The sequence below is a fragment of the Pinus tabuliformis genome, chromosome 4_2 (assembly GCF_031772625.1).
Source record: "Pinus tabuliformis cultivar Carrire ecotype Pingquan chromosome 4_2, CPIR1, whole genome shotgun sequence".
Lineage (NCBI taxonomy): Eukaryota > Viridiplantae > Streptophyta > Pinopsida > Pinales > Pinaceae > Pinus > Pinus tabuliformis.
In genome coordinates, this window is record NC_142304.1 from 275,849,199 (window position 1) to 275,863,975 (window position 14,777).

Here is a 14,777-nt window from a genome sequence, read left to right on the forward strand (position 1 = left end):
CTATAGGTTTATTTTACACCAAGAGACCCATCAAACCACTACTTGTGCCCTAGAGCCACTTTGGAGCACCACGTGATGTTTTACTTGGAGATCAAGGGGCCACCCCCTTGACCATCATTCATGGAGCCCTCTTCTTCATCATGGCACCTTGAGGACTCAATTAGGCCTTCCAACGGCCCTCCTACACCATTGTTTCATCATTTTGGCTTCATTTTGGATGGCTTATTCTACACTTTATGAGCTATTTGGTGGGCTTGTCACCAAAGTTATGTTATTTTGCACATTAAAATAATTTTAGGGGGATCTTAGGCTAATTCGAATTAGAAGAGGCTCATATAAAAAAAGCTAAGCCTCCTTTGTATCAAACATAATCATCACACTTGGATCTACTTCTCTTGAAGAATTTCGCACATTTTCTTGGATGTCTATTAGAGATCTCTTGATGCATTTCGATATATTTGGGAGCTGAAATTTCATTCTTTTTTGGAGCCATCTTCTTGATCTATGATTGGATATATCTCTTGTTATCTTGTAAGTGAATTTTGTTGAATATTTTTCATGAAATAATGTCTAATGTGTGGAATTATTGCAACTAGCTAGATCTTCTTGCCCTAATTTTATTGAAAATCATTCTAAAGAATGTCAGATTGTGAAATTTCACATGTTACTCATTGAATAGCAAGTAGTGGATTGAAACTTTTTTTCTTGCATGAAAATCCATAGATCTTGGGTGGGTAAATGTTAAAGAGTGGTCGCTAGGGACTCGCTTTTTAGCCTCCTTGAAGACAAATTCGGCCAAATTTCGAATCACATAGACTCCATAGCCCAAGGAACACCGACCCAAGCAAATTTGGTGATCACCTTCTCCTTACCTCTCTTTTTCTTTCCCGAATTTTCGGCCCCCTTCCTACACATCCAATTAGGGCTCCCTATGAATTGCACTAGAGGAGGTATTTTGCAAAACCACTTGGACAAGAATCTACATGGGTATCTCCTCTAGTGATCCTCCAAGTCTAGAGCAATTCCCAAGGTTGGTTTGTGAGAAAACCCGAACCTTAGTTGCATCTTTGGAACCCATCTGAAGTGTCTTTGGTTGGTGTTCTTCTTAAGGGTCCCTTGCGCATAGACTAGTTTCCCACCTATATTGGCCTAGTGAGCACTCATTTCTCATATAGGTTTCTTTCTAGGCTTCTCTAGTGGAGTGCAAACCTTGTACTGAAAAAGATTCATCTTGCAAAGACCCTAGAAAGGTCTTGCCCCACCTCGGAAGTCTTGATCCTAGACATATTCATCATTGTTGAATATTCACAACCCTAGGTCTTAACTCTCCTATTAGGTCTTTCTTGGAGATTTTTTCTTTCATCAAGCCATAATTGAGCCTCCCCTTCGAATGGGCCTTGGAAATCACTTCATATCGAGACTCCTCCCATTGGTGAAATTTTGTAAAGACCAGGGGACCCTGACTGAGGTGACAATGGGTCTTTGTCCCATTGTTGTCATTTGCTCTAGTAGTTGTCCCATAGTTACCCCTCCTAGGACCCCTACTAGATTGTGTGGCAACACAACCGATAACAGAAGCAATAGAAATAATAGTTCTAATAGAAGTGTCTCTAGCGACTAGAGCAAATGTCTCTTCATAGTCCTCTCCCTCTTTCTGAGAGAACCCTCTTGCCATGAATCTCACTTTATACTTCTCTATGTTGTCATCTACCACATGCTTGATCTTGTAGATCCACTTGGAAGTCACCACTGACTTCCCCTCAAGTCTCAGCACAATTTCCCACACATCATTTTTCATGATGGACTGATATTCCTCCATCATGGCATCCTTCCAAACATGTTGGCCTATTGCCTCCCTATAGTTGGATGGCTCGAAATGAATGATACGACTCATCAGTGCTACATATCCTGTGTACTTCTTAAGACGTTTGATTTCTCTAAAGGTGCCATAGAGAGTTGCATGCCCCTCAACATACTTCAATGTACTTTGAAGCCATGTTGGCCTCTTCTTGGATTTTGGAATAAAGACCCTAAGTGGGTCCACTGGCTCAATGGGCCATTTTGTGTCTTCCTAATGATCTAAAGGATGTTTCGCAGGCACGGAAGGACCTAAACCAACATCCTTGTGAGCCTCCTTCTCCTCATGATCATGAGAGACCCTGTGGATCTCTAGTAGAATGCATCTTTCCATTCTACCTGATTGTCTGTTCCCTCTGAACTAGAAGCTCTTCCGTTCATCTGGCACAGTTCTAGATGCTTGTATAATATCTCCCTCTCGAATGCACATCGTTGAGTTTATGTTCGACCCTAAGAGAATCCTTTGAGATGCCCTTTAAATCTCCTAGGTTAATTTTTTATGAACACTAGAGGATTTATGCCGTTATTCACCCCACACATATTCTCTAACCATTTACTCATTGGTGCAATGAGGTTAAATGTCTCCACATATTAAAATTTGTATTTTACTACATTGGAATTAGGCCATAATCCACCCACATAGTGTTTGACTTTGTTAAATTGTTCCCCCATAATTTATGTGATTCTTTGTATAAATTTAGGTAGGACTAAAAAGTAAATATGCAGTACATTCTTTATATTTCGGTAATTAAACATATTTACCATGAATTATTTCCCACCATAATTTATGCAGTTCATGCATAAATTTAGGTAGGAGTAAAAGTAAATATGTTGTACATAAAGATTGTAACAAACCCAAAAATTTACATTGTCCACCATAATTTATGCTCTAATACCATGTTGATTTTCTAGTGCTAATTAGATTTTCTAGTGCTAATTTATGCTCTAAGAAATGCTAGAAAGATGCAAAAGGAACAGCAACACATCTATTGCAAAGTACATTAGACATCTGACTTCTACTGGTGAAATACCATCATCACAATGAAGCAAAATCCTAATAAATAAGAGAGAGAAAGGATTGTTTCTTCTAGAAAACTAAGATGATCCCTTCTACTGTCACAATTCCAGAACAATAGTAGGAAAATCCCAAAAATGAGAAAATAAGAGGGAAACTGTTATGACAAAAAAATGAGAAAGATAATATTTTCATTAAGTCTCTGCAAGGCCCCCGTTAGACCTAACTAATGTGCCATCAAATTTTGCATAATGTTTCACGCTTAGCCATTCTAAATACACACACCTCTCAGCCCACCTGTCAATTTAGTGCCCAACCATTATGATATAAGTTCATCTTCCTAAAAAATATGTTTGCAGCATGTAACAGAAGGTCACTAACCCATCAACTAGAACTTTATTGATTTTGACTTAGCATGCATCAAGCATGTCACTCAGTGGAACATAGTTTTTTATTCTGGCATATAGTAGCTTACGTATCACTTATTCATTATGATTTGGCTGCTGGCATAGCTACACCAGCTACATCATTAAATCCCTGACAGATAAAAAGGCAGAACAACAAACTATTCTGAGTAAACTCTATCTCACCTGTAACTTATCTGAAAGGTATATTCCATAGTTTTGTGCTCGCAGGTTTGCTGTTGCATGTACAAACTCAGAATGAAAATTTTTTTCATCATCCTTGTCAAAATCTATGGAAGATAGCCGATAGCCCTGCAAAATAGTAAATCATATTAATACATATAAACCAAGCAAATTTCAATGTGATTAAGCAAGCCAAAAAAAAAAAGACTGCATGCACATCACTTCACAAAGTGTTTATTACAATTGGAAGCATAAGATATTGCATAAGGCTATATGTTAACGGTTAACCCATACAACCATGGAAAATGTTAACCCATAAAAATAAGATACAAAATTGAATCTTTTTGAAATTTCACATCTTTAGACCAGACAGAACGAACATGCTCTCAAAGATATTGCTGCAATGGTACAAAAGCTGCTTATACAGAGCCATAAGGAAACAGGATTCTCTTCTCAGTAATATATTTGCAGACAATATGCTTACAGTAGAATATTCTAAATAGACAACGAGAAAAGGATAGTGCATATTTCAGGAGAATGAATATGAAGATAAGATAGAGACATTTCATAGAGCGTAGAACAATAAAAGAGAACAGAAAACTTAGATTTCATCGGTCAGAAGAGAAGAAAAATAAGTTTTTAAGGCAGTGTAACTGCAAAAAGGCGCAGAGGAATATAACAAATATAGGAAGTCATAATTGGATAATGCAAGTACAGTACAGTGACCCAGTTCGGCAATATTTCAGAAAACGATCACTGAACATTAAGTGGTACAACACCAACCAAATATATGAAGTCATAATTGGATAATGCAAGTATAGTACTGTGACCCAGTTCTGCAATATTTCAGAAAACGATCACTGAGCGTTAAGTGGTGTAACACCAACCATCATGAACTTCTGTTCATGACTTCCAGTATGCCAATAAGGAAAAAGGTTTATGTAAAGATTAAGCTCGATTTCTTAACAGAAGTAGAATGAGTGTCTTCTCCTGCTGAGATTTGATTCGCTGTTGATTCAGGGTACAAAAACCATGACTTTGAAGCAGGGAAAACTTTAGAGAATGAATTATTAAATCCAAGTGTAGTATTCTAGGTGAATATTTTGGTTTGATAAAATCACAAATGTAAATAATGCGTTGATGATTGTGGCACAGGCAGTTACTTGCCAAGTTTCCGGCATGTAGAAGTAGCCCAAAGTCTCTTTGCTAAAGTAATGGGTAAGTTGCTTTTGTAATTTAGCCTAAGGCTAACTGAGGAAAAGAACACAATTAATTATGTTGGCTATTGAGCATTGAGCTAAAGAAACTAAGGAAAAGTAAGGTATTTACTTTAGTGATTATATTTTAATCCCAACCATCAATCTCAAGTGAGGTGCAATCTAATCTCAGCCGTCAATCACTTTGGAAATTAATGTTAAGGATTTAGCTCAATAAGAAGTCATCAATGCAAGGCTAAGGAGAGGACAAAGCCACACCACACAGTGAGTACAATACTTGAGAGATATCAGTTACTATGTGGAGAAGGATCTTATGAACCTCGTGCCTTAAAAATGGTAAGAAACCAATAACTATAGTCCTTTTCGAGGGAAAACCTCGTTTTACGATGAATATAATATTATAATGTACAAGACAAGATTTGATGATCCTAAGACTAGGTCTTCTTAGTATATATAGGAGATTATAATAAAATTGGACCATGAAAGGTTTTAGCCTACCTAACAATATAACAATAGAAATGTAATCACTCAATATCTTGGGCTTCATAAGGGGATTTAGGGTTAAAATGGGGCTTATATAGGGCTTAACATGCCACTCCACTTCAAACAAGTGTTGTCCTCAACACTTGACTAACTGCTAGTGATTCTGCATGAATAAATCATCTTTCCATGCCACCTCTACCACTAGTAGGTTCTTTTGTTTGATGAGGCACTCCACAATTATTGGATTACTCAGCAGCTTAATCCTTGTTTCAAGGATTGTTACTACTTTCAGTATTATATTCCCTTCTTCATTTATATCTGGTACACTTCCAGGCTGCAAGTGAATAGCATAGTCATGATCTCGAACAGGTGGAAGACCCTTAGGCATTACTCCAAACACCTTGGAATAATTGTTCACAACTTTATGGACATGTCCTGACATAGATGATATTGACATTTAAACATTTTGTGAACACAATTGTGCAATTACACCATGGTGCCCCTTTTTGAGTAGTTTTGTCATTCCATTAGAGCTTATCACTTTAGAGGTTTTCCCTTGGATACCTCTAAGCTCAATTTCTTTGCCTTCTGAGGCAAATAATATGAAGAGATCTTGAAAATTAAGGGTCATTGTTTCCAATGATTGTAATCATTGGACCAATAATACAACATCAACACCACCCATTCGTATTGCAATCACAAGACTATTAAACAAATACTCCCCATATTGAGCTTTATACTATGGCACTTCCTTGAACAAGTTATCGTACCTCCATCTGCAATCATAACTTAAAACTATGGTGTTGCAAATACGAAACAATTGAGAAGCTTTGATAATTTGTAATTGATGAATTTATGGATATTGCCAAAACCAATCAACATTGTTACCTTTTTCTTTTTGATATATCTTTCTATCTTTGATGGTTTGTGGAGTATTGATGTTAGCCAATGGATGAAAGGATATTGTTGGAGTAGTCCCTTCTAACTTTAAATCTTGTGATAGTTCCAATTCTTGATCTTCTTCCTCTTCAAAGTTTATGTACAATAATTATTTCTCATCACAATTATGTCCCTTATTGCACTTGTTGTCACAATTGAAACATAGTCCTTTACTCTTCTTTCATCCATTTGATAAGGTGTCCACCTTGTTGGTTCAGTTAAGTTAGGAGAGGGAGCATGATGTTTTCTATAGTAGTTGCTAACCAATTTTCTAGTAGCCATATAAATGATTTCAACTTTCCTCACTAGACTAAAAGCATGCTCTAGGGATTTAGGTTCAAACAGACACACTGTTGATTTGTGGCAGCATTGGATGTGCTCTAGCCATGAAAATCGGTGGAGAGGCTAAGGCACATAATATCTCCAAGACTCAGAAATGGTTTGGGGAAATTCCACCCAGTTGGAGAGATATTAAAATAATTAATAATTTTAATGGGCTTCCTAAGTGTAAACTTAGGAAAGTTAAAATATTAATGGGTATTAATATAAAAATTGAGTGAGAATGTTCTAAATGGTATGGATCAAGCCAAATCTAATCTTAGTCGTTGATTAGAAATTTAATCTCGGTCATTGAAGACTCAACAGGACAAGTATAAGAGGAGGCTTAAGGGTCAGTTGGAGATACACCAAGATTGATCAGTTAGTTTGATTTTCTGGAGCGGGGCTTGCTAAGAAAATTCGAACTAGTGGTCTGTTGCAGCGAGAGGCAGTGAGTACATAGCAGAGAGGCAGGGATAGTCCCTAAGGGTCAGCGCAGTGACCGAAGAGGCTGACGCAAAGGTAGTTAGAGCTAAGTAGAGGCAGCAAAGGCTACGAAGAGACAGCTGGGGACTACGCAGAGGCTGAGGGGCATGCACGGATGACATAAAGGGCCAGAGAGCCTACACAGAGGGCCAAAGAGCTGACGCAAAGGGTCAGGAGGTTGACGCAAAGGCTTCAGGAGTTGAGTTGAAGCTACCAGGGCTGACACAGAGCCATGAGGAAGCGTCAGAAGGATTTTTGTGGGGCAGACTAGAGCTGAGAGATTGAATATCTGTCTCCGAGAAGACATATTACTGCCGTGTAACAATCTCTGTTGGTTGAGTTGGTTCTGGCACCCTAGTTGTACTCAAGAATCTGCATAATAATATAACCCTCAGGAGTCAGAACTGATGCACCGGTTTTCCCGCATTGGGTTTTTCCGGAGACGATTGTCCAAAAATGACAGTGTCCCTTGTGTGTTTGTCTCAGTATTTCAGTTGAAGATCTGTATAGGAGTTAAGGCTACATCTGTGTTTATTTTCAGTATTTATATTGAAAAATAACTTGTTAATGTAATAAACAAGTAGGAGAATTTAAACCAGAAGATATAATAGGGATTTCTAACGTGTTAGACTTAGAAATTTCAACATGGTATCAGAGTGTTGCAGATCACAGGAGGACTAAAGGCATCAGCAATATCGGAAATTTGCAGCAATAGCAGCTGTCTCGAGAGACAGAGTTGCTCTTAAGCAGAAGGCAGTAGAGAACGAGTGACGCAAAGGGCCTACGTCATCATTTCAAGCCAGAGAGAGGTCCAGCACAGAGGCAGAGAAACGCAGAAGAGGCTCACGAAGAGCCAATTCATCCTACTCAACCAGGTAGGATTGACGCTGGCCAGAGGAGTGATTTAGCCTTTGCTGGGATTGCGCAGAGCTAGAAAGCTCAGTTTCTTCAGTTGTCGAGACCTAGTAATCTGTGGGCAGAATGTGGATTGGGAAGCTAGTGGGGTGTTGTTTCTGTCGAAGCAGAACAGTACCTAAGGGGAGAGAACCAAGGTAGATGGAGTCGTTACCTTGATGGATTTCTAGCCAAGAAATCCAAATCTGAGTTGCAATTGCAAAGAGGATTAGAGAGGAGCAGTTCGACATTTGGCGAGAAGATTTCCAACAGTAAAATCAAGACTTAGAGGGAGATTTCTAGGAGGGAAGTCGAAACTCAGAGGGAGTCCAGAAGAGGAGTGGAGATGGCAGTGAATGGACTAAGGGATCAGGACAGGTTGGACGGGGCTTCCAACTTTGTCATCTGGAAGGCCAGGATCCTGGCAGTCCTGGATAGACATTGCATCAAGGGCTTCGCCTTGAGAACCATGGCTATCCCAGTCGACCCAACTGATAATGAGAAGTATGAGGATGCAATGGCGAGGGAAAAGTGCATAATCCTTGACGGGATCAAGGATCATGTCGTACCACATATTGCTGAAAAGAACATAGCAAAGGAGATGTGGGATACTTTGACGACCTTGTATCAGGGCACTTCCGTGCAGCGGAAGATGCTACTGGAGAATCAGTTGCAGACATATCAGATGCAGAAGGGAGATGAGATAGATCTATTCCTCCTTAGATTACAGGAGATTCAAGACCAACTTACTTCCATAGGGGCCACGCCGGATCAGGAATTCATGGTGAGGACCACCCTGAATGTGGTCTCCGAGGAGTGGGAGACATTTGTCCAAGGGATGTTGGGCAGAGCTACTCTTCTAGGATGGGAAGAGATGTGGGCAACTCTTCGCCAAGAAGAGATCAAATGGTTGACCAAGGCGGGGAGCAGTGGCAAGGGAATTCGAATCAAGAAAGAGGAGGAGGATGCGACTCTAGCATCTACGGGACAGCAAGGGAAGAGGAAGAAGAAGGATATCTCCAAGGTGAAGTGCTTCCATTATGGGGAGTTGGGACATTATGCATCCCAGTGTCCCAGGAAGAAGAACAAGGGAGAGGCTTCTGACTCCAAGGCAGCTCCGACTACAGGAAAAAAAGAAGTCGAGACTAGTGATGATTGTGCCATGAGTGCTCATGCACCTCTAGTGAAGAGGTGGGGAGACATCGAGTTGTAGTCAGGATGAATACATACGAGGGGCAAGATCCTTGAGGTGCCCAAACTCTTGGATCATATCCAGCTACGGGATCCCTTAACGACAGTAGCAGGATGATGGATGTCGGGTAGAAGCAAGATGCAATAGAGCGACAAGGCAGTGCTAGAGTGCAAAGGTCTGTAGCAGTGCAGTGGGGGTTGCAGTAGTGCGAGAGGCACAGAGATGTTTACAGCAGCGCAGAGGGAGCACAGGATAGCAGCAGAGGTAGCTTCAGCATCAGAGAGGCTTCCGGACTAACAAGGATGTCAGAATTTGGGTAGATCAGTTACTTACTTCTCAGTAACTGAGTTGCAGTGCAGCAGTTAGCAGTGGCACTGTTATGGGGCAGCATGGGCAACATGTTGAGAGGGAGTTGCAGTACAGATGTAGCAATCGCAGTGGCAGTGTCATGGGTAGCAGTACAGGAAGCAACAGTGTAGTGGATGTGAAGCAGCAGACCAAGCATCACCACAGGTACCGGTGCGGAAGGATCAGTGTGATGTTTAGTCATGGAGCATTACTAAAGCACATTCCTCGCTAAGAGGGAGTGTTGATTTGTGGTAGCATCGGATGTGCTCTAGCCATGAAAATTGGTGGAGAGGCAAAGGCACATAAGATCTCCAAGACCCAGAAATGGTTTGGGGAAATTCCACCCGTTGGAGAGATATTAAAATAATTAATACTTTTAATGGGGTTCTCAAGTTTAAACTTAGCAAAATTTAAATATTAATAAGTATTAATATAAAACTGGGTGAGAATGTTCTAAATGACATGGATCAAGCCAAATCTAATCTTATTCGTTGATTAGAGATTTAATCTCGGTCGTTGAAGACTCAACAAGAAAAGTGTAAGATGAGGCTTGAGGGTCAGTTGGAGATACACCAAGATTGATCAGTCAGTTCGATTTTCTAGAGCGGGGCCTGATGAGAAAATTCGAACTAATGATCTGTTGCAGCAAGAGGCAATGAGTACATAGCAGAGAGGCAGGGATAGTGCATGAGGGTCAGCGCAGTGACTAAAGACGCTGACGCAGTGGTAGCCAGAGCTAAGCAGAGGCAGCAGAAGCTACGCAAAGGCAGTTGGGGACTGCGCAGAGGCTGAGGGGCCTATGTGGGTGACACAAAGGGCTAGAGAGCTGACACCACTGTTTTAAAAAACAGCTGAGTCGACTTGGACTCGACCGAGTCAGACCAAGCCAATGCCTTGCCGAGTCGGCTCGGTGACCAAAACAAAATGGTTGGTCGGGTTGTTACCAAGCCAGTCATTGACCTGTAGAACTCAGTCGACTCAGTAATGACTCAGCCGACTCAGTAATGACTCGGTCGGCTCGGTAACAACTCGGTCGGCTCAGTTCTTTGACAAAAATACTGAAGCACATTTGTCAAAAGTTGTTCCGCCTCCTATATATCAATGGTTGGGTTGTTGTTTATTGCATATTTATAGCCTTAAAGTAATCTATCACTGTGAGAAAGTTTTGAAAATCACAAGGCCGAAGTATGGTTATCCTAGTGGCATGAATTAGAAAACTGAAACAATGCATTGAGCCATACAATGTTTTTAAAAAGGCAAACGTTCTGGCAATGGACTAATAAATACATATTTACCTCTGATTGTTCTGGAGCTTGACCAGAATTAAATCAAGGGTTTTGAGACTTCATTAGGAGCAGAGAATTGGTATTATTGTTGTTGTAGTCTAGTGATTGTCCTTAGGTTGAGGTAGAAAAGAATCCTCACATAGGTGGCTAAGTATGAACATTGTATTGGACAGTGCACTGGGTGCCATTTTGATATAATGGATATATTCATGAACCTACTTTGATCATATGTTGTCTTCTCTCTATATTCTAAAGCTTTGTGTTTGGAAACATGAATGAAAATCTTTAAAATTATGTTTTTTTATAAAAAAATAAATATTTAATGATTTTTTTACAACAACCGAGTCATTGAAATCAAATCGGCCAAGTCGATACCGAGTTGGAGTTGAAGTCAGAGTCGAAGTCGACCCTCGGCCGTTTCCGAGTCGGAGTCAGAGTTTTAAAACATTGGTTGACGCAGAGGCTTCAAGAGCTGAGATGAAGCTAGCAGGGCTGACGTGGAGCTAAGAGGAAGCACCGGAAGGATTTTTGTGGGGCAGGCTAGAGTTGAGATGCTGAATATCTGTCTCCAAGAAGAGGTATTGCTGCCATGTAACAATATCTGTTGGGTGAGCCGGTTCTGGCACCCTAGTTGTACTCAAGAATATGCATCATAATATAACCCTCAGAACTGATGCACCAGTTTTCCCGCATTGGATTTTTCCAGGGACGATTGTCTAAAAATAATGGTGTTCCTTGTGTGTTTGTCTCAGTATTTCAATTGTTGATCTGTATATGAGTAAAGGCTACATCTGTGTTTATTTTCAGTATTTGTATTGATAAATAACTTGTTAATGTAATAAACAAGTAGGAGAATTTAAACCAAAAGATGCAGTAGGGATTTCTAATGTGTTAGACTTAGAAATTTCAACACGCACCTCATGTTGGATGCTTTCATTTAAAGTTCTTGTTACCCACCAAAAGTGGCTAACCCCATAGGACAATTTTTCTCCTAGATTCGTCTTCAACTAGCAGCGAACAACCCCTGACAACCACCAGTGCAGTCAATATATTTTGCCATTTGATCTCCACTCCCTGAGCTAGTCATATGTCCCCTCGCCCATCTATTGAGAGCATATGTTTGAAGGTTGACAATCCAATCTCAAAGGTATGTTTTTCATTGTGCAATTGAGTGCTTATGTTTGTTTTTCCTTGGTCACTTTGGGCATGGATTATTGGGTGACTTAGAAGAACGAAGGGTTTTGATTGTAGTTTTGTTATTTCACCTTAAATGAGAGGGGGGGGGGGGATGGGGGTTAATCCTCAATCCTAGTCCGATGGGATCTCCCGTATTGGCTTATAGCTTCAAGAAGGGCACTACTTAGGAAACCCCGATTTTGGTAGCACAGTCTCGTTTTCCAATTTCACATTCTTCACTCCCCTCGGCACACTACAAGCCCTATTTCATCATCTTCCCTCTCTGGTTCCACATGACCACTGGGTCCACAAGGCACTGGTACAACCCCCTCCTTATCCACATGTTTTGGTTGGGCATGGAAATGTTGCCCCAGAGGTTGATGCAACTAAAAGAAAGTTAAAAGCATGTCATGGTCGTACGAAAGAAATAAAAAAAATTAATATTATAAAATGCAAAAGATGGTCGAGGCATTAAAATAATGTGTGAGCAAAAGCCAAACATGAGTTATACCCCCTATCATTATGGCCACCACCCTGGTTACTAGGGCCCCATGAGTGCCCCCGCATCATTTAAGGAACCCATGCACGTCCCAGACCCTGGTGGGAGATGAACTGCCCCACCTTAAGGGGGTAATAACTGCGTATATCATACACAACTTGCTCTCATCTGTTGGAGCCCCGAGGCGTGATACAAAGAAAAAATCAAGAAAAGGCAAAAGGAAAATTGAGAAGGGTGGAAAACAAAGGTAGAGGTAACTCATGTATCCACAATTGCTCCTTCCTACATCTATACACCTAAATATGTGGAAATCACTCATCATTACCATCCTTGACCCATGGTCTTTGGCTTTGAGACCCCTGTGTCCCTATCCATCTCATCATTATTCACATGACCCCTATCAATTGAAGGATGTACCTTGGACTTGTCTTTCCCCTTAGGGGTTGGGAACACCTAATAGGGTTGTTTATTAGCCACTCCTACCTAGGGAGGTAACACTATTACAAGCTTAAAGCCCCAAATTTGGAAGGGAAGCCCATTATGAAGTCTCAATGTGCCCTTGATTAACAAGCTTGGTTCACTTAGATGCACTAATGAATTATTGTACTTGATGGTGAGGAAGCGCATTGGATCTTATATGTAATTGGCAGGTGGTTTCATCATGGGCTGGGAAACTTAACTGGGGCCCAAGCCCACCAGAGGATCATATTGACACCCCTAGGGGATGCGTTGAGAGCCATGGGACTCCATCATGTGTTAGAGCATCATTTCATGCCATGGGCACCCTCAGTACCTTCATCAATTTGTTCATTGCCCCACATTATTCGCAAGATGATGCACTTTGACCATCATGCCCAGGTCGTCTTAGCATGATCATGGCAATTGATCTGAGGCCCAAAAGAGATTTGTCTCACACTTGAGACATGGGAAGGTAGGTGCCATCATCAAAGCCCTCATTTGGAGCATTGTACAAGCTTTTCTTTCATCTGGAAACCCATGAGACCAGCAATTCTACCCCAAACCCACTTTGGGGCCCCACATGATGACTTGCATGGAAAATTAGGGGAGCCCTCTCTCTCATCAAGGCACTTAAAGGACTCAACATGGCCCTTCAATGGCCCTACATCATCATGGCGTCATCAACTCGACTTGCATATGGATAGCTACTTCATAACTTGTGATAGCTACTTGGTCGGCATGTGACCAAGACTTATTTTTAGCACATTATTTTATAATTTTGGGGGCTCATTAGGCTAATTCGATTTAAAGAGACTCATATAAATAGAAGTGAGTCTCATTTGTGATAACTCCTCATCACACTTGGATTCTTTCTCTTGTAAAGGACTCGCAATTTTTCTTTGGAGCTATTGGAGACTCTTTTGATGCATTTTGATGTGTGGAAGAAAATTTGCATTTCTTCTTTGGAGCTTCTTCTTGAATGATGGATAGATATATTGCATGTCTCTTGTAAGTACTTAATATTGATGAAGTTTTTCTTTGAGAATTGTTTAATGTAAGGAATTGTTGCTCTAGAATATGTGAATTTGTGCCCAAATTGTGGAATCTTCGACTTTGGAAAGCTTTTGCAGTAGAGGATGGCATATGTTATTCAATGCAAGCCATGTGTTGAATGTTCCGAGTGAATGAATGTCTTTAATTCTTCATGAAACTCCATTCTATCTTGAAAAAGGTAAATGTTTGAAGTTGGGACCTAGGGCATCGATTTTGAGCCTTCTTCTAAGACGTTTTATCTTAAGCATCTTAATACTCCATTACCCAAAGGACTAGGCACTAGTCCAAGGATTTTGGTGATCAAACTCCTCTTTCCCCATATTTTCTCTTCCTAAACTTCAGTCACCTAAAGGTCGGGCAGAAATCTAGGGCTTGCCGCGAAATTTTAGGGAGGTGATTTTTCAGGAATTCGAGGATCGAAACATCAAGCTAAGGGTCTAGGTTACCGATGCTCCAAGTTTGGTGGGCATCCGCCTGAGTTTCATCCATAAAATATCTTGCCCTAGGTGCTACTCCAAAAGGGGAAATCTAGGGCTTTCTCCCTCACCTTGGGGACCTCTTTGAGGGTTGTATGAGCTTATTATTCATTGGAATAAATCATATGAAGCCCTTTCCTCTCTCGAGCCTTAACCTTGTGAATACCTATTACCATCGAGAAACCTCAGAGAGCGGTTTTCTTAGAGAGCGGTTTGCTTCTTTGAAGCCTCGTACCTTTATTGAGCCTCTCTTAGAATGAGCTCCAACTCCATCACCTTGAACCTTCAAACCTAGAATATATATTATAGGTGATCACAATCATACCAAGACTCCTCCCATCATTGAAAGTCTGTAAAGAGCAGGGGACCTTGGATGTGGTGACAGTGGGTCATTGTCCCATTGTTGTCACTTGGTCTAGCAGTTGTCCGTAGGTTTTCCCCCCTTAGGGCACTACTAGATTTTGTGGTAACATTTTTGGCATCGTTATCAGG

At 40.8% G+C, this 14,777-nt stretch overlaps 1 protein-coding gene across 1 annotated transcript in view; it reads right to left on the reverse strand.

Moving 5' to 3' along the window:
• LOC149169055 (uncharacterized) overlaps positions 1 to 14,777 on the reverse strand; it is a 541,452-nt gene that overhangs the window by 223,543 nt on the left and 303,132 nt on the right. Inside the window, exon 10 of the mRNA XM_089428542.1 lies at positions 3,463 to 3,588. Within this exon, the coding sequence (XP_089284668.1) occupies positions 3,463 to 3,588 (126 nt within the window). The remainder of the gene's footprint in view (positions 1 to 3,462; positions 3,589 to 14,777) is intronic.